The 20,183-nt window shown below is 32.9% G+C and overlaps 2 protein-coding genes across 2 annotated transcripts in view; both read right to left on the bottom strand.

Annotated features, from left to right (window-relative positions):
- LOC108754324 overlaps positions 1-1,610 on the bottom strand; it is an 8,349-nt gene extending 6,739 nt beyond the window's left edge. The window contains exon 1 of the mRNA XM_018496549.1: positions 1,057-1,610. Within this exon, the coding sequence (XP_018352051.1) occupies positions 1,057-1,108 (52 nt within the window). The 5' untranslated portion in view covers positions 1,109-1,610. The remainder of the gene's footprint in view (positions 1-1,056) is intronic.
- A 448-nt stretch (positions 1,611-2,058) lies between these two features.
- LOC108754358 (coiled-coil domain-containing protein 134-like) lies at positions 2,059-20,071 on the bottom strand. The gene is made up of 3 exons (XM_018496605.1): positions 19,873-20,071; positions 15,888-16,097; positions 2,059-2,579 (listed from the first exon to the last, which is right to left on the bottom strand). Exons 1-3 carry the CDS (start codon positions 20,051-20,053, stop codon positions 2,239-2,241), a joined length of 732 nt encoding a protein of 243 aa, XP_018352107.1. The 5' UTR covers positions 20,054-20,071; the 3' UTR covers positions 2,059-2,238.
- Between the last annotated feature and the right edge of the window lie 112 nt (positions 20,072-20,183).

Here is a 20,183-nt window from a genome sequence, read left to right as displayed (position 1 = left end):
TTTTTTTTTTTTTTTTTTTTTTTTTTTTTTTTTTTTTTTTTTTCATTCTAAAACCTAGCTCACCAGGTTCATGAATTCTTATCGATTCTTATAGATAAAGATCGAAGAATCTTTTAAATGAATCAATTAATGAGACTATAAAACCACGTCTGATTAACTATTTTTCAATTAGATGAATTCATATATGCACGTTTATTTCTGTAATAAAGTATATACAAATATGGAATATGTACGATATATGTAAGAGCGAGTTGCTTAATATGCAATTATTTATTGGATTGTTATAATTAAATATTTTTTTATTCGCACATGATACTATAGATAAAAATAACGGCTACGAAGAGAAAGGCGAGGATAGAAACAAGAAAAGGATACACTATCAAAAAACATAATTCCGTGAGAGAAGGCTGGGATACCATCAGAGGAAAAAAAGACGAAATTAACAATAATGACCTGTTAGAACTGGTCAGATACAGTTCCGAAGAGCAGCATGACTGCATAATTCAGAATGTCGAATCTATACACACACACACGCGCGCGCGCGCGCACACACACACACACACACACACACAAAACTGATATATGACATATACGTAAATATCTACATTTTACATTATGTTATATGAATTATATTCAGTGTTCGCTGAGGATCGTTTAGAAATTTCATAATTTTTGGAAAGCAACTGTAATCCATCTCATTGATCTATTGAACATGATACGATAATACACCGAGAGTATTACAGGTGAACGGTAGGTAAAAGGAACTTAGTAATTGAAACCGATAAAAATTCAATCTTGAAATTTCGCAATTTCCTACACACACACACACACACAAGCGCGCGCGCAGAGGATAGAAGCATTCCTATTATAACGATTTTTATTGTACGGAGAAACTACTGGGAAAGAGTCTCGTGTGATCCATGATGAGAATTTCAAATAATTTTTCCTATTTTCTCACTCTCCCACATATGCGTACACTCCGATCTTTCGAGATAAGAACATCGATGGAGAGAAAGGTGGTCGACGTAACGTGAAAAACACCGTAGGCACGCCTACCTGCAACGATGGTCAAGACGGCGCAGAGTAGCGCCGCTTCCTGGAACCTCATCGTAAACCGCGCGCGACGTCTCAGTGTTCCCTAACTGATGGTCGCGCGTTCCAATTCCTTCGCGTGTCTTCCCTGGTTCGATTCGTACAATTCACCGTGACCACAGCAATGTATCATCAAACTACCGACTGATCGATCCACCGGGTTGATCGGCTCTCGCAACACTGCGCGCCAAGGATACACCGTCGTCGCGACAGTTCTCGAGAACTGGCCGGCACAGGAATCAGTTCTCAGCTCATTGGTTGACCACTTTCTACCGGAGCGGCGCGACGGTTCACCATCGCATCGGAACAAATCAACGAGGAAAGCTGTCTTTCATATCAGACACAATACGCCGCAAATTCATAATTTGCACCAAGTCTTTTCCGCTCATTTCGCTTTCAAATGGATCGGCGCAGCTCCGTGACGATTTTTCATCGCCGAAAGTCAAACAAATTGTGTTAACACTTCGATAATTGGAACAGTCAAATACCAGGAACGTTAGAATTTTATGTACAACTGTTTTTACGGAAGTTAGAAATACAGTTGTCGTTGGCAACAATTTTATTTAATATTGAAAGAATACTTCTCTTACAAAAATCTAATTTAATAGTAGTCAATTTAATACTAAAAGATTAATTGTGTATTTTGAATATTAAATTTATCACTTTCTTCTAGTTAAATGTTTGTAAGGGTTTATCTTGGAATTCGATGTATATAACAACATCTGCATAATATATAATAATTAATATATTATTAAATATAAATGCTAAGTATGCACATTCTTAATAGCTTATAGTAATTAATTATATATGTATATAGACATTGTATTATATATATATTGAAATATATAGTAAATAAGTAATTCTCATTGAATTAAGCCATTCGGAAGCTCTTCGTTATCACCTGTAGGATACGATTCTGTAACTTTTAATAACAGTCGTTGCGCAGCTTTTTTTATTCTACATAATATCTACGCACCGACATCAACGACTGTCGTTAAAAGTTATAGAATCAGTCCCTTAGAATCAGATATGATATTGATATTCTCTGGGATTTTAACGGCGCAGCGGGGCAGCGTCGCAGAGAGCTCGCTTTTTAACGATTTAGGAACCGGTCAGAGAAATCTCGCGAGCATCAAAAGTGAGGGTTCACAGTTCGATTTTAGCAATCTGCGGTCCTTTTTTGCGTTTTTCTTTCTTCACAGACTTCTTCTTTATAGAATCTTCGCGCTGGACGGTGTGCGCAGCACTCCTATACGGATTCAAGTAGGCCGGATCGCGTTCCGTAATATTCAGCTCCTGTTCGACCAAACGAAACATCGTGATGGTCGATTTATTCAGTAAATACCGTGTCTGATTGGCGAAATTCAGGGACCAGTATATTGTGGAGTTCCATCCCGGTTGTGTCCTCAGTATTCTGTGAGTGATGTCCGGCAAATGCAGCACGATGTCTCCGAAGAGAGCGATGTTCTCCAGAATGCTAGACAATGCTATGATAAATAAGTAAAAGAGACAAGTCAGAATGGCATTTCGATTTATTATTTTTTATGAAATAATCACTATTATATCCTATCTAATATATTAATTTAATATTTTCAGATCCTTACAAGGAGAGGCGTACGGAATTTAGAAAAATTTAAAATTACGGTACGTGAAGTGTATCACCAGACATTGAGCGCGTTCGAGTCGGCTAGCCTGCTTACCGAGTAAATGAACATAATTGTTATTGTTACTTACAGATCCAATCATTCATATTCAATCGCTCGGTAAGCATTCCTAGCTGCTTTGCCGTCTTGAATTCGCCCATTACTTTGGCCAAATAGTAAGATGCGTTTCTCAGTCACTGTCGAGAAAATCGACGTTGAAAAATTCCGAGCGGAATACGTACACTGAAGCAAGTTTCAACAAATTCCGTGGCATAACGGGTATAATGCTCTTGTTTAGTAACCGCTGTCTCTCTAATCAGAATCTGGCCATTTTCTCGCCGGTTTGTGATTGATCCGATATTTTTCATCCATTCCATTTAAATGCACAATAAAAATACATTATGTTTTTACTTGAAATGCATGATGCATGGCCATGGACTTGCTGTCGTAATATTTATGATTAGACACTACTAAATTTTTACGTTTTTTTTAATTTTAATCGCCAGCTAGTCATCTGAACGTGTCAGAATCTTCCTATAAAAAGAGAAACATAAAGTATGTTAAACAAGAAAAAATTCAGTACTAATTCACGATGCGAAACAGGCCGTATTATTCATAATCGATTAAGACTGTCTTAAATACAATCTTAAGATGTCATAAATCAATCCGAGGACTGTATTAGCATCTTAAAACATTATTTAAGATAGTTTTAAAATAAAAACGGACTATGAATATCGCCCCATGTTTAGCGTTTCATAGTTGACAGCCTTAGTCTCTTATCGACATTCATAGACAGAGACGGCAGAGCTTCAGAGCGAGATGTTTGCAAACTGTACATATCTTGTTATCCCTTCCATCATAAGCAGACTCTGATTATAGAACACTTATTATGGGATTCCATGGGACACTTACTATATTATGGGATTCTAAAGAATCACTCGCCCGCAGCGGACGTGTCTCGACTCGAGTGCTACAAGTTGCATATTTTTGAAAATGTTGCCGACTTTGACCGAGCATTGAAATACTCATTGTATGCCGCCCCGTGGTTTTGGACGACCCGTTCGTTCGTCCGGACGCGCGTTCGCAGTACGCGTAGACGCAGGCGCCCGGTGTTCGGATGGGTTTCGCCATTTTCGCAAGGCATTGCATCACTTTTAATTTTTTGTACCTCTCATAAGAACGTGATCTGACCTGTTTATTATTTCGGGAGTCGGAAGCCATTAAATTTAAGAAGAAGAATTATGGGATTCCGTTCTGAACCGGCGCCGAGGTAGTTGTTCTCTCTGACTCGTCCGGAAATAATTTGCTTAATTGGAATACATGTAAGACTGTGAATTTTGACGCACATCATGCTGTGTTGAAATGGAGGACGCGAGAAACTAAGTGTGCGGAAGATTCCAATATATAGCTGAACCATTACTGGAAAGGAAGGATAATGCGCAGTATTTACTTTCCAAGATGCCTCCTCGTGGCACGTGAACAGATCTAAACAAGGACAATTAATTATCATTTTTCTGGAAATTTACAAAATCGGATCTTTGAAAATCATATCCTGGAGAGTAAAGACTGGCATCTGAAATTTGTAAAATTGAGATCCTGACCAATTGTATCCTGGAAAGATGAGACGGATATCCAGTGAATGCACACAGCAAAAGGCTAATTTATATATAATTTTATAATCTATGATAACTCATTTCACAAAGTATAATCCCTTACATTTGCCTCATCTACTTGTTGAACGGAATCTTAATAAATAATAAATCAATAGTAAGTTTCACTTTATATTTTACAATATCAAAATAGTCCAGAATATGTATACAAAAAATTATATGGTAAATTATGATTATCTATTAATTTGACAAATGCAGTCTGTGATCTTTTAAGATATACATGTTTGAAATTTTGAAACGTCGGAGATTCACTATTTTGTTATTAACTATTTATCTTACACATACAAAGACTGTGAATAAAAGAAAATTTATAAGATAGAAATAACATTGGTTATAAAGTTAGATGATATTAATCATTCTCTCTAATATGATTTTACCAATATTGCTGTGATTCTTAAGAAGTATAACAATGTGTCTCCAACGTCCAATCAATTAATATATATTTTGTATAATTATACTAAATTTATTCATCGTATTATGTATATAACTATTTATAACAATATTTATTTATTCGCATAATTACTCCATTTGATTCATTTGTAAATATAACTCATTATTTTTTATTAAACTTTTACTAAGCTATAAATCATTATTATAATTGGATTGATTTACAAATATTTGATACTTGATGGTTGATGAAATGTTAATGATAGATTAATTCTTCTTGTATATATTCTTAGATAATTTATTAAATTATTAGGTAAATGTCTATTCTAATTAATAGTTGATATGATATACAAAGATTGTTACACATTGTTAAAAAGATCCATCTTTTCTACAATTATAATTGTCGAAGATTGGTGAATCAAATTTTGCGAACTTTATATTAAAATAATAATAATAATAATAATAATGATAAAATATAAGTAATATAAAAATAATATTAAAATAATATTAAAAAAAAAGAAGTGGTAATCTTTTATAATTTTATATTTGATTATATTAGATTTATTTCATAAAGCTTAAATTTAAAATTGAATTGAATATCTGACTTTTGTTTCTATTGAACATTAATATTTAGAGAAGTATGTTTAAATTAGTATATTTTATATAGATAAAATATACAATAAAGCGAACAAACTACCTAAAGCTGTGAATCTGGAATTTAAAGCCAAAATATTCTGTGAATCTGAAGTATTCACATCTGACGTATTCACGTTCACTCTGAGACTCTCTCTTGTAGTCCTATTGAAGAAGGTGATTACTGTTATGCTGTGATACACGAATATTATAAATTAACCTTCGCATATTAACATGCTTTCTATGTCCGCGTGCTTTTGCCGACAAAACATATATTTGAGAATACTAAGCAAATTTAAGCGTAACGAATTTTAGGGAGATATCTGAATTTATTTTCTCTCTAAATTACAAATCACTTGATAAGATTAACATTCCTATTTTCGTTGAATAGATATTCGTATCTGCATATTTGTATATTAATGAACTCTATATTTGGGGCTATTGATTTATGAATTACTAACCATCTATCAAAATTTCTTTGTACGATCTTCACTAAATAAACGAATTAACTATAACCTTCTAATTGTACTTTTTTCTATTTCCTCTTTATACTATACTATAATCTGTTTCAGCTATCAACATTAAAGTGCATGCGTTGATTTACATCCTAATGTTAATTGTTTCTACACATTTACATAATATAATATAAGATTGATATATGTTATACTCTATACTAATAAACATTTTTATTAATATAAATTTATCTTTTTTCTCTACATAACCTTAATGAAATTGATAAATTAATAACAATGTTGACCTTTCAATAACACAAACAGTATCAAAGTGATTAATTTCTTATAATTTTAAATAAAATTTAGAAATAGAAGCTGTAAATTTAATATATATATTTACGATACTCAAAAATTATTTTCCATTTAATACTTGTCAATTATATATTTTTACATTTAATCAACGGTCATTGGATAAAGACCCATACTAACTAACTATCTCTTCTCAATCTTGTAACTAACCTCCTTGAATAATAAATATTTATATTTCTTTATTACTGAATATCTCCTTTCTAACTCTGATATAGAATTGCTTTGGAATTATTATAGCTATAGGCACAAAACAATTTCATACCATAATATTCATCATCAATATATCTAAATTAGAAATTATTCTGAATTATTATTATATATCCAGGGATTTTCGTGAAAATGGATAAGAAGAATAAGACTAACAAGAGAAATAGTAAAGAAAAAGATGTTATATCTCAACATAAAAAATTCAGACTTGAAGAGAAGGGATCAAGTGAATCTAAGGATAGAATGGAGAGAGAAACTTTGAATTCCCCTTTGATGGATCCCGGATCTTCTCCGCGAGCTTTGAGAGGCCTGATAGGCCGGTTTCTGCTTCTGGATACGCAGCTTTTGATGAATTCGCAGAAATGATAAATTCTAATAAATTATCGAGCGAAAACCGTGGAAGGAGACAGTGGGAACCTCATCATGATCGATATAAAAATGTTATAGATCCAAAAAACTCATTTCCTATGGAAAAGAAAAGAGAGATAAAGATTTCAAAGTCTCCTGCTCTTACTTCTTCTGCAGTTTTCCCATTCGAGATTAGGTGATAGAAGCCCCCATGAAAGACTGGAGAATACTGATTTCAGTAAAAGCTATTATATATTAGGTCCCAATTAAAAGATAGTTACACCGGGGAATCGCAAGCCCCATTTTTAGTCCATATATAATATTAGGTTGTTCGGAAAGTAATTTCGTTTTTTTTTTATGAAAATGAAAGACGATTTTTATTTATAGTGAATAAATATTTTATTGAATTATATATTGTCCATTCTGGTCCAATACCTTTTGCCAATATCTTTCTGGCAGTAGCATGATTCCACGCTCATAAAATTTTTGTTCTTTGCTGGCAAAAAACTGATCCAGGTGATTTTTGACTTCCTCATTTGAAGTAAAGGTTTTACCGTCTAAAAAATTTTGTAGAGACCGGAACAAATAATAATTAGAAGGTGCCAGATCTGGAGAATATGGTGAGTGTGGCAGTATATCCCATCCAAGCTGTAAAAGCTTTTGGCGAGTTACCAAACTTGTATGAGGTCTCGCATTATCTTGGTGGAACACTACACCTTTTCTATTGATCAATTCTGGCCTTTTCTGTTTAAGTGAATCATTCAATTTGTCCAGCTGATGACAGTACACTTCAGAATTAATCGTTGTGTTGTCCGGTAGAAGCTAAAAAAAAACGATTCCTTTGAAATCCCACCAAACAGATAGCATCACCTTTTTTTTACGTCAATGCGATGGCACAAATTTCTTTCCGAAAGAACATGAGGAACCCATATGTCGAGCTTTGAGATTAAACCTAAGCGTTTCAAATGATCATGAACGGTCGAATTCGATAAATTTAATCTCTCAGCGATCTCACGAGTTGTTATTCGCCGGTTTGCATCAATTAATGCCTTTATTATGTCTTTATCAGCTTCAACTGACCTTCCAGAACGTGGTGCATCTTCAACATCAAAATTGCCGGATCGAAATTTTGCAAACCAGTTTTGGCACTGGCGTTCTGTCAATACATCTTCTCCATACACATCGGATAATTTGTTTCTTGCTTGAACAGCATTTTTACCTTTTCGATAGTAAAAAAGTAAAATATGCCGAAAATGCTGCTTTTCACTTTTCATATTTGATAGGGCACCAAAAACTACTGCGTAGAATCAATCGAACTTTTTTCATAAGCAAGCCTTGCTATATCAGTTGTCAAAACATATAATGATTATGCGGCTTAAGTGTGAAGTTGGCTGTGAAAAAATACAATTAAGTCCACTGTTAGGAAAAAACGAAATTACTTTCCGAACAACCCAATAGAATCTATCAATTGATCAATCTATTGGTAACCTACATCCTATGTCGATCGGGAAGAAAGTTTGCTCCATGATTAATTTTCAAAAAATCACAAGAATTAAGAAAGTAGGAATTAATATACGCTGGGCAACAAAATTAACGCAACACCTGTTCACTCTGCAAAAATAGGTTGAAGCAAAAGGACCATTTTTGCTTCAACGTTGAACAACTCGATGAAAAAAAATTGTACAGAGTTTCGTAAAAAAGCAAATTACAGGTAAATTTGCTCTTTCGAATGATGTAAATCGCATTTGTATACAATTTTTAGTCCACTCCATGGAACTGCAAATTTTGTAAAAAATTTTGAGATTTTATATCTTTATTTATGTTTGTGTAACTTCATGAAATCTCCATGAGATCGATTTTTAAACAGCGATCTGAAAAATAGACGTTTCAACCTGTAAAATGCTTTTTTTAAACATCCCGATACGACAATTTTTGACGAAGTTATTATATCTTGAAATTTGCATGCAGCTATTGAACAAAATTAGAGTCACTTAAAATCAGAGTTAAAAAAAACCAACTTCAAATTTCACATATCTCCGCGAAGAATGGTCGCGAAGCGATGTACGAAAAAACATTTTAAAGCCATAACTTCTTTAATTGTAAGTAAAGTTTAACATTTTCTCTTTAAAATGATTTTTATCATTATGCTACAATTTTTTTTCACTAAGTGATTTAAAGTGAGTAGTGCATCATATAGTCTTTTCTCTGAAAATTTCTAAAAATTTTGCCGTCGTATTAGCATTACCCGAAGTGTACCACGGGGACGTTACACGGTCAGACTTACACCTCGTGTGTGTGCGTGCATGTGTGTGTTGGGGAAAGTGCGTGATACATTTACGCTTCAAAATCTGGTATTTTCGCCTCGTCTTCAAATGACTTCTTGCAAACGCTCACGCATATTGATGAAAACTCTAATTATGGCTTGAGATATTTCCCACTATATTCGATGCAATGCTGCTTCTAGTTCTTGGAGATTCGTTGGCGGTCTTTCCAAATTGTGTACCCTTCTTTCCATCACACATATGAGATGTAAGTCCGACCGTGTAATCTGGTCCTTTTGCTTCAACGTTGAATAACTCGATGAAAAAAAATTGTACGGAGCTTCGTAAAAAAGCAAATTAAAGGTAAAGATTCGCTCTTCCGAATGATGTAAATCGCATTTGTATACAATTTTTATTCCACTCCGTGGAGCTTCGCAAATTTCATAAAAAATTTTCAGGTCTGATATATCTTCATTTATGTTTGTGTAACTTTATGAAATCTCTATGAGACCGTTTTTTTAAATAGCGATCCAAAAAGTAGAGGTTTTTATCTGTAAAATGCTTTTTTAAACATCCCTATACGATAATTTTTAACAAAGTTATTGTATCTTGAAATTTGCTTATTTTTAACAACGGTATAAAGACTCTTCGTATGTAACATAAATAAAAACAACTAAAGGGCAAAATAAGAGTCAGCGCATAAAATAAAACACATATAATAAAAGACATTAATCAGAGATACAAAAAAGTAAACAATGAAGAACGACGTATATTATAATATTCGGAGAAAAGGTACCATTACAAGTTTCGGCTGTCGGATTGAGCCCTCTTCAGATGTTAACAAAAGTGAATAGAATAAAAAATAGTAAAAAAAAAATAAATAAATAATTCTTGTCGTAACATTCATAGAACGCGAAAATGTGCAGTTGAGTCTAGACGTAGAGCACGACATTATTCATACGATTGTGCAGTCAAAGTGATGTCTCATAGCCAAGTTCTGGTTGATAAAAAAGGAAAAAGGAAAAGAACTCTTATAAAAAGTAAACTTAAATATCTTGACAACCGCAATTGAGATAAAAAGTAAACACTCACCAACAAACATGAGTAAACCAATGAAAACTAGTGTATAAGTAAAAAAGGTATGAACGCATACCGACGAACGGACTGCAAATGCGAGAATCGAACATTTCAGTGTCGCACACAACGTGACCGCTCACTGAAACGGAACGCCACGCACTGAGAGAGGAGACGGTAGTCAGTATCAAAAAGTCAAACTTTGTTTACAATGGGCAAATATGCCTTGTGAAGACCTTCAGTATCCGTTTACCTATTTTTGCAGAATAAACAGGTGTTGCGTTAATTTTGTTGCCCAGTGTAATTGGTATTAATATCTTTTAGATTTTGACACCTTTCAGGGAACTAAATATGAATTCGTGAGTAATAATAAAGAATTGCCTAACAACTGGTTAATTTATATTCCCAACTTCAGAATTTTGGAAACAGCAGTTGTGAAGAAGGTCGATCCATCTTTAACTGTGGAAGACATTAAGGAGGGAATCACGTGGCCGGGTAAATTTTTTGAGATGATTAATGTTGAAAGATTAAAGTATCTATCACATGATTCTAATACACTAATGTACTCAAATTCAATGAAAATAATTTTTAACTCCAGCCTATTACCCGAGTACATATATATCTGGAAGATAAAATTGCGAATTTACCCCTATGTAAATAGGATTAGGAAATATGTTGTTAAATGTTGTCATTGGGGATATTCATCGAATAATTGTAAAGAGAAAGACACTTGCCTCAGATGTGGGAATAATCACTCTTTAAATGAGCGTAAAGCGGAACGAGAGAGATGCGCTAATTGTCGTAAAGACTAGACCAAGCTTTTTATTTGGATTGTCCGATTTTTGCATATTTGAAATTGCTGAACACTGTTTGCGCCTGTGCCAACATACAGACAATTAGCTTAAAGATTGATTAGGCAACAAAATATTAGGAGAGTTGAGGATGTCTATAGTTTTTTGTTTTTTTTTTTTTGTTTACTCGGTAAGGGAGATTAGAAAGGATGATACTGTGATTTTCCTTTGTCCACCCGATTAGGGTAGTGATTCAATCTCGGAGATTTTGGACAATTCTGACCGGTTAGATGGGAATCAGTTCAGGTGGAGGAATAGGGATTAGATCTTTTTTGAAAAAGAGGGATTTCGCTCGTCCCATGAATAGAGGGGCGAACAACTTTTCTTCTCCCAGACTTCTTAGTTTCTAATGATCTGGATGGGGTTTCTGAGACTGGAGACGGTCCCGCCACTCGAGATTTGAATTTAGAGTCTAATAAGCGTATGGATTCAAAAAGGGTGGGAGGTAAAATTTATTTGATCTTGGAACCGAGTGCCATGCCTCGGAATGTTATGAGGGAAACTACTATTCAAATGTATTTTATACTGTTGGAGGATAAGTTGTCCAGAAATAAGAAACTGCGAAACATAGCTAAACTCACAGCGAGTTACTATCGTAAATAATACTGACTGTTACGGGCTCGACTGATTTATCGTGTTTCCAGTAGAATTGCTTATTATCTAAGATCTTATATCTAAGATGAATTAATTTTCGAAACTGGTTCTCGAGTATGATATTGTTGCACTTCAAGAGATCTGGCTCAGATCAAGAACGATAACATCATATAAAGAATACACGACTTTTAGAAACGATAGAGCAAATGATTTGGGAAATGGAGGTGATACTGCAATTTTTTGTAGATCTTTACTGGACCTCTCATTAGTCAATCTTAATGTACCTAATAATAAGGGAGTATATTTACATATAGACTGCCGGATATTAATATGAATAGGGATAATTGGATATTTTTAACTATTTCTTGTCTTTTACTCAGATATATAGTGTTGCAATTTTGGGAGACTTCAATGTCCAAAATGACTTGTGGGGCTCTTCCAGAGATAATCCGGCGAGCAGGTTTTTCATAGTGACTGTTACGAATTCCTCTTTGCTAATCTGGAACGATGCCAGGAGTACTAGAACTTCTGTCGCTGAGTACCGTATATATATTATCGGGTCTGGGTTCAATTTCAAGTTAGTCGATTTTGGAGAAACCACTTAGCAGTGATCTTTACCCTATAATTATTAAATTTCATTCGAGGAACGTTTCGGTGAATTCTCTATCGACCATTTACAAACTCAAATTAATTTTTAATAAATTTGATAAAAACATTTTTAAAGAAGAAGTAAAGAAAGAGGTGAATTTACTTCAATCATGTAACCTTATGGGATCATTTTTATATGAGACTTGATATGATTCTATCATGAGGGCTTTTTTTGAATCGGGAGGAGTTTGTTTGGACAGTCTAGGTAATTTGTTAGATAAACCTGGACTTGGGTTATAATATCATTCAGAGATGTAGTACTACATTCAAAAATAAAATGGTTCCATGGTGGAATGAATCTTGTTCAGAGACAGTCAATAATAGAAAAGAGGCTTTTTTGAAACTAAAAAATTCTCTATCAAGAGAATCTTTAGCCAATTACCGTAAGGCTTCATATGAAGCTAGAAACATTATTGCTGAGAGAGAGATGGGGAGGGGGAGAAGGGAGGGGGAAGAGAGGGAAGAGAGGGGAGAGAGAGAGAGAGAGAGAGAGAGAGAGAGAGAGAGAGAGAGAGAGGTTCCGTGAATTTGTTAATAAGGTGGATCATAATCCACACTCCAAGTCATTTTGGGATATGATTAACACTTTTAAAGATTGCGCTTATAACAACCCTATTAACTCTTCTCGAATGTCGTCTGAAGAACAGTCGGAATTGACTATGCACTCTTACAAACTTGGCTCTCCCTTGGTGTGCTAATAAGTTAGAGGATCCCATCGGTGATGATTTGAATCAGAGATTTTTTCCGCCCTTTGATATGAATGAATTGGTGAATATAATTAAGACGGCCAAAGTCAAAAGTGCGTCGGGATCGGATTTGATTAATATCTTATTAATTTCCTCTTTACCACAAGAAGCTTTGAAAATTCTGACTGATTCTTTCAATCAGATGATGACCCATGGCAAATTTCTAGAATCATGGAATAGGTCAGATACAATCTTAATTCCTAAACCGAATAGCAGGGGACTAAGACCGATATCTCTAACCTCTAGTGTGGAGAAAATTTTTGAACAACTAGTCATTAGGAGATTTGATCAATTGATAGAATTGGAAAATGTGATCCCGATATCACACTACGGTTTTCGAAAGGGACAATCCTGCGATCACTGTTTGGCTCTCATTAACATAAACGCATACAAGGTTTTCATGAGTGTAGGATTACTAGGAGCTCTCTTCCTAGATATTAAGGAAGCCTACGATAGTGTGGACTTGTCGATATTGTTTGGACTTATCAATGGGTTATCGATACCTCTAGGCTATAAGCGTTTCTTTCATCATTTTCTGTCTCCTAATACAGTAAGTTTTTATAACTTTGGAGCATTTTATGGAGAGTGTACAGTGCTCCCTCGGGAATCGGATCTGAGCCCTATATTATTCAACATATATGTTAACCGAATTATTTTCAATTCCACATAATTGCTCCTCTATTCAGTTCACAGAACGACTTCGTGATTTTGTGTAACAATACCAATCCAGAGATAATTGTCAATCACTTGAGATCGGCCTTTGAAAGCGTTGACTCCTGGCTTAATTCGATTAATTTAAATTTAGAAATAAGTAAGACTCAATTCACTATATTTCATAGAACGAGAAAACATACTATACCAAATAACATTCAATTAAATGATAAGATTGTCCTAGTCTCTAATTCGATAAAATATTTAGGTCATAGACTCGCAGTTGAGATGGAGGGATCACTTGGTAGAACTGAAACGAAAATCAGCCAAGTTTGTAAATATATTGAAATAAATAACAGGATTATCATAGGATATTAGACCATCAAGTATCATTATGTTTATTAATGCGACAATTTTGACTCAGTGTGTGTGGGGCTCCTTTTGGTTTACTAGCGCGTCTAAATCATACATTAAGTAAATTAATAACATGTGCAGGACATATAAGTTAGCAGTAGGATTCCCCAAAACTTCAGCAAATATTGTGTACTGGAAATTTTCTAAACAACACCCTTTTGAATCCAGAATAGCGAACTGGCGGACTGTTTCCTTTTAAAATTTATACAGCTCAAACATTCAAATATAATTAATAAAATTAGTCATCTATCATTTTTAATTTCGCATAAAAAAATAGCTAAAAGAAATATTCCATACATATTATATAGATGGAATATTAAACCAGAAATCAACTTGGATTCTGTCAAGGGGATGTGGCAACCCGAATAGAGCCTTCACAAACCTGACTGCATTCAAGGCTGCATCTATTGAAGAGATCCGTATATTTACGGACGGATCATATTCATTGGATAGTAGTACTTATGTGGGTTGTACTTTATAAATCCCATCCATGAATTTAGTCAAGGATACTCGTTGAATCCTATCTCTAGTTCTTTCGTGGTGGAAACATGGGCCATTTTGGAGGTATTAAACCTGATATAAGAGAGGAAAATTATTTACTCTAATATATATACAGATTCAAACTATGGGGGCCTAACTATCTAGACGTTGCAGCCTAAATAGTAAAAATGAGTTAGAAATATTCCAAGCGGACCTAGGCTGCAACTTTTAGGCGGTTAGGCCCCAAGCAAGTAGGATATGATATTTTTTTTGTTCGGGGCGGCGTAGCCGCTAAAATTGGAAAAATTTTTCTTAATTGAATATAATTTATCCCACAGCTAATAAGTACTAGTCTATACACTCCACTGTCTACATGACAGATTAATGGTCGTATTACGTAGTAACACTTTAATCAACTTTAACGCTCAATATCTCGCTTCGCGCAGAACAGTTCCGGACATTTTTCTATCAAATTTTTTTATTTTACACAAAAACACGTCGAATGAGTCTAATTTCATTGAAATAGGAGGTGAGGAAACTCTTCTGAAGAATTACCAAATTTGCTTTTATTTGATAGTTACTATTATTGTTCTAGGGCCTAGATTGGTTAATAATACACTTTTTACAAAAAGGCTAATGAAACATCCACCTTTTTTTGCGTAAAACCTAGAATTACGATTTACGCAAAAAGACTAGACGTTTTATTAGCAGAACGTGTATCATTAACTAATAAGGCCAATGTGAGTTAGCCTTTTCGAGTAAAGCCTAAGTGTATCAGCCTAATTGAGGAACTATCATTGATTTCTCAAAAAGGCGCCGTTTAATTGCGTAAAGACTTTTCGTGAAAAGGGTAATTTCACAAAAAGGCTGCGACATACATACCCCGTTCGGAATTTTTCAAAGTCAATTTTGTTGACAATGACTGAGAAGTACATCTTACTGCTTGACCAAAGTAATGTCTGGGTGATACACTTTACGTATCATAAGTTTCAAATTTTTCAAAATTCCGAACGTCTGAGCCTCTTTTTGTTAGAATATTTTAGAAGTCACATATATGAAAAATTCTAAAAAAGATTCAGAGGGAGGTTTTCTCAATATTTCTGAAAAGTGCTTCAATTTACAAAATTATATAATTATATGTAGAAATTTTGAAAAATTTTCAGAGATTGCCACTAGAACCAAGTCTGTTATTTTGTAATTATTTAAATGGCCGTGAAATGGCAGATTCTGCTCAGTTTCTGCACTCAATCTGCCATCATATTCAATTAGCAAATTCTCTCGATACATTCTGACGATAAAATTTATAGCAAACACTTTGCGAAATTTGTTTTTGAAAGATTTGGCTATCTGGATATAAATAATCATACCATCTTTAACGTTGGCATCTTCTGGAAAGGAACTATTGTACTGTAGGAAACCGGCCTTCTCGAGGACACTCTTACTCGATTCAATGATCTCGACTACCTTCTCAGCTAGCATCGCGATCATTTTGTACAGACGCTCGTAATTGTCCATCTTTAAGAGAGTTTGCACGGCTTCTATGTGATCTTTTCGTCGTTGAGCAAATAATTTCTTAACTATTACAAAAAAATAGTTGACAGATAAAAAAGTAATAAATAATTAATTATAAATTATAAATTAATAAGTAACGATCCGCTGAACACAAAATAATAGTAACATTACATCAGTATTATGATTTTCTACTTAAAAATATGTAACTGTTACGTTACATTATTGTCGAGTGGGAAATTACAACATTGATGTAATGTTACTGTTAATCTGTTTTGATGAAAGTTAAAAATCGAAATAAAATGCAGAATAATAAAATATTTAGCATAAATAAGATAATATTATATATACTATGAGGTATTATATTTTAGAATAAGTAAAGTAAATGTAAAAAAATGTAAATACTTAATGTAACTTAAAGTAAAACATTCATGTATTAGTAAATAGAGTTGTTGTAGCAATGAAGAAAGCGCATTAATAACTCTAGACTTGTTCCTTACCATTACACTGGATTGCACTAAAACTTTTTATCTTGCTTTCGTTAAATTTCAAATATGTAATTATTTAAAACTACAATAGCGTAGCATAAATTATAAACAATAAATAAAGAAGCAAACCACACACAGGATGTTAGTAGCGAGAGTCGTATATTTAAAACATCAAAACTGTTAAAACATAAAAACGTTTCAGCCAAGATATGACCATCGTAAAATGTTTATTAAGCAAAATATTCTCTCTCCTCATCATTACATCTCTTAACAATGCAATAATATTTGCTTGAAAATCACAGAATCCGAAAATTTTTTATGATAACATGGCGATCATTAACACATTTACTGATTCATACAGTATAGAAAGTCATTGCAAAATGATTGCAGATATATCTCATTGCAATGTTGTAATATTACAAATAGATTGCGCAATGTATTTACAACATTGTTACAATGTCATAGCATCATAAAAATGTCCGCCTTTAACAAGATTGCACTGTAAGGTCGTAGCAATGTTACAGTGCAATGTATTTGCAACTATTATTAAAATAATAAAAAAATAATTTTTTATTATTACTAAATATATTGTAATTTGAAATACAATTTGTGATACAAATTTAAAAAATGCAGAAAAAGAACTAATCAATATATATTTTATAATATTATTATATTTTGTACTAAATTACAAATTTTATATGCAGGTATATATATTTTTTTTTATTTGACATATGTAAACATATATTTTACACTTTTTTGCAAATATCATATATTGTATATTTTACGCTTTGCACTTTACACAGGTACGCCTATTTTGTACATATTGTTAACTAGTGAACTGGAAATGATAAGAAATTCCACACATTCTATATCATTTTCTTTGCCCTGATGAAAATTTGTTTCAAAATTTTTCATATAATTTTTTAGAATTTCTATATAATTTCCTCACATTTTTTTATACGAATTGGAACATTTTTCAGAAATATTCAGAAATATTTGGAAAGTTTACATCTTCTCTCAGAATTTTTCATACAAATGAATTCTAAAATATTCTGAAATTTCTCATTCCATAATTTTTAAAAAATATTTAAAAATTTTTCAGATTTTATAACATTATTCATTAGAATCAAATGGCATAAAAAATTATACTTATAAAAAAATCTTATAAATCTTACGATATTTTATAATTAACATATATGCAAAATGGAATGAGAAAAATTTTCACCAGAGATATTCAAAGAATTTTTTTAATGCGTGTATTCTAAAAAATTATGAGAGTTAATTATAAAGTTTGAAAAATCTTGTCACGCAGCGGCAATAAATGTCTGCGTTTAGCAGAAAAAGCAACTAACTTTGCAACTAATATAAAATTCTTCAATATAATTGGTTTATACATTTAAATTCAGGAACTAAGGGAAAGACTAATCATATTAAAAAATTTTACAACAGTTGCAAAGTTGCTTTTCCTCTGAATGCAGTGAATGTTTCAACGAACACTATAATTTATACTACCATGTAGCATGTAATATCACAGAATATCACAGCAATATTGCATTGAATCAGAATTACATATTACGGTGAAATATCACTGATATTACTGATATATTACATATTGATAAATAACATAAAAATATTACAGTAATTTTATGGTACAATAATATTGCTGTAATTTATCAAAGTAATATTGTAGCAATATAACGTATTAAGGTTGTATCGCATAAGATCGACTTGTGGAGGGGATAATCGCCCGAAACGCCAGTGCATGAGGGTACTGTTCGGTGGTGAAAAAAATTACTGTTCAAAAATTGCTGCAGACTGCAATTTTTGAACAATAATTTTTATTTCCCCACTGTGCGCTGATATTTGAGAATGAATTGATAAGCAAAGTGAATATCAGTGAAGTAGTAAAGTAATTTTGTAAATTTTTGTAATTAATATTTGTCTGATTATTCCCTATTTTCTTCGATTTAGGAAATTCGTTAATATTTATCTATAATCTTTAACTTTGTCTGTAATTATATTTATATTATCTATGCGTATTAATTATAACTGATAATTGTAACGCGTTTGATTTATAATTTCGTCCCAGATAGTAACGTGTCTGTCTTGTTGCTGGCTGAGTATGCATTGCTAAGCATGTGTTGCTACCAGAATTGCAGCAACTGAATCCTCATTTGTTGGCAACTTGATGCCTTCGCGATATGATAATTTTGAGTAGCAACTCACCAGCACAGTTGTCAATAATTTTAAAATCGTTATCATTAAAATTCATACTACTGCCATCATGTTATAATGTTAATAATGTTCAGCATCATATATTGTCATATTGCCGACAACAAGATAACATTGATACAGCTATCTCGCTGTTAAACTGCTAGCAATACATATACACATTATTATCTGCATATTAATTGTTACAATGCAGATATATTCGAAATTTGAAGACAAATCTATGGCAAGTTGCCAGCATCACAGATTTGTGCGATTTTATTGAGACACGCTTTGTTATCTGGGGTATTCGATTAATATTTTTATATAATTTACATATTGAAAATAGCAATATTTTGGTCGAACATTTATAATTTTATGTTTTAACAATGATGTTTTAAATATAAAACTTTCGCTATTGACATCCTGCGTGTAGCTATCTGCTTCTTTATTTATTATTGTGTATAACTATTTCTTTTTAAGTACAATAAATATACATTAATTCAGCTACAAAGAAACTTTCCATCCTTTTTAACTATATCTTTTCACATTTTACCCTTAGTAAATATTTTTCTCAGAATTTTTCACATAATTTTTTTAGAATTTTTGTATAAATTTCAGAATTTTTTAAAAGCTCTTATAATTAACTTAACTTTTTTAACGTAACTTTTTAAAAAATTTGTCAGATTTTTTTTTTTAATCAAATTGAAATACTTTTTAGAAGTGCCAAGAAAGTATATTTTCTTTTAGAAATCTTCATATGTGTAAATTTTGATATGTTCTAAAATTTCTTATTTTATAATTTCTAAAACGAAATCTATAAAAAGAGCTCAAGATGAGATATTTTGTTAGAAATCATAAAATCTTAGAAATCTTAGAAATTTTAAAATATTTTAGAATTCACATATATGAAAAATTTTAAGAAAAAATATACTGTAAGTACACTTTTTTAGTATTTTTAAAAAGTATTCCAATTCGTACAAAAATTCTGAGTGTGAGAAAAATGTTCTTTGGGAGCGTATTTAAAACAACGTGCAAGGCTACCGCTAAAAAAAATAGAAAAGAACAGTAAGTGCATCTGTGAATGACAAAGCTAAAAAATGATGAAAAAAAGAAAAAATGAAGCTCGCTTATTATTAACACGTACACAGCTCTTCATCAAGTCTCGATTTGGATTCGCCGCTCTTTCGTGGCTCGCTCGCGGCTGACTTGGCGATTTCCCGCTGCGCATGAGCGAGTATTGTCAACACTGACACAGCCACGACAACGTAAAGAAAAGTGTGCGGCAATCGACTCGTCCATGCGTGGAGCATCGCGATAAAAATCATCCAGTGAGCAACGGTTAGCAACGGTGTTCACCCCACTGAGACACCGTTGGAAGAGTATTAACCAGCGATACCGATCAATAATATATCTTATTCGAACGCAGTCACACTGCAATTCCACCACTGGCGACAC

Source organism: Trachymyrmex septentrionalis, unplaced genomic scaffold, assembly GCF_001594115.1.
Source record: "Trachymyrmex septentrionalis isolate Tsep2-gDNA-1 unplaced genomic scaffold, Tsep1.0 scaffold79, whole genome shotgun sequence".
In the NCBI taxonomy this organism is placed as follows: domain Eukaryota; kingdom Metazoa; phylum Arthropoda; class Insecta; order Hymenoptera; family Formicidae; genus Trachymyrmex; species Trachymyrmex septentrionalis.
Note: the sequence above shows the minus strand (reverse complement) of the source record. Positions and strands in the feature narration are given on the sequence as shown.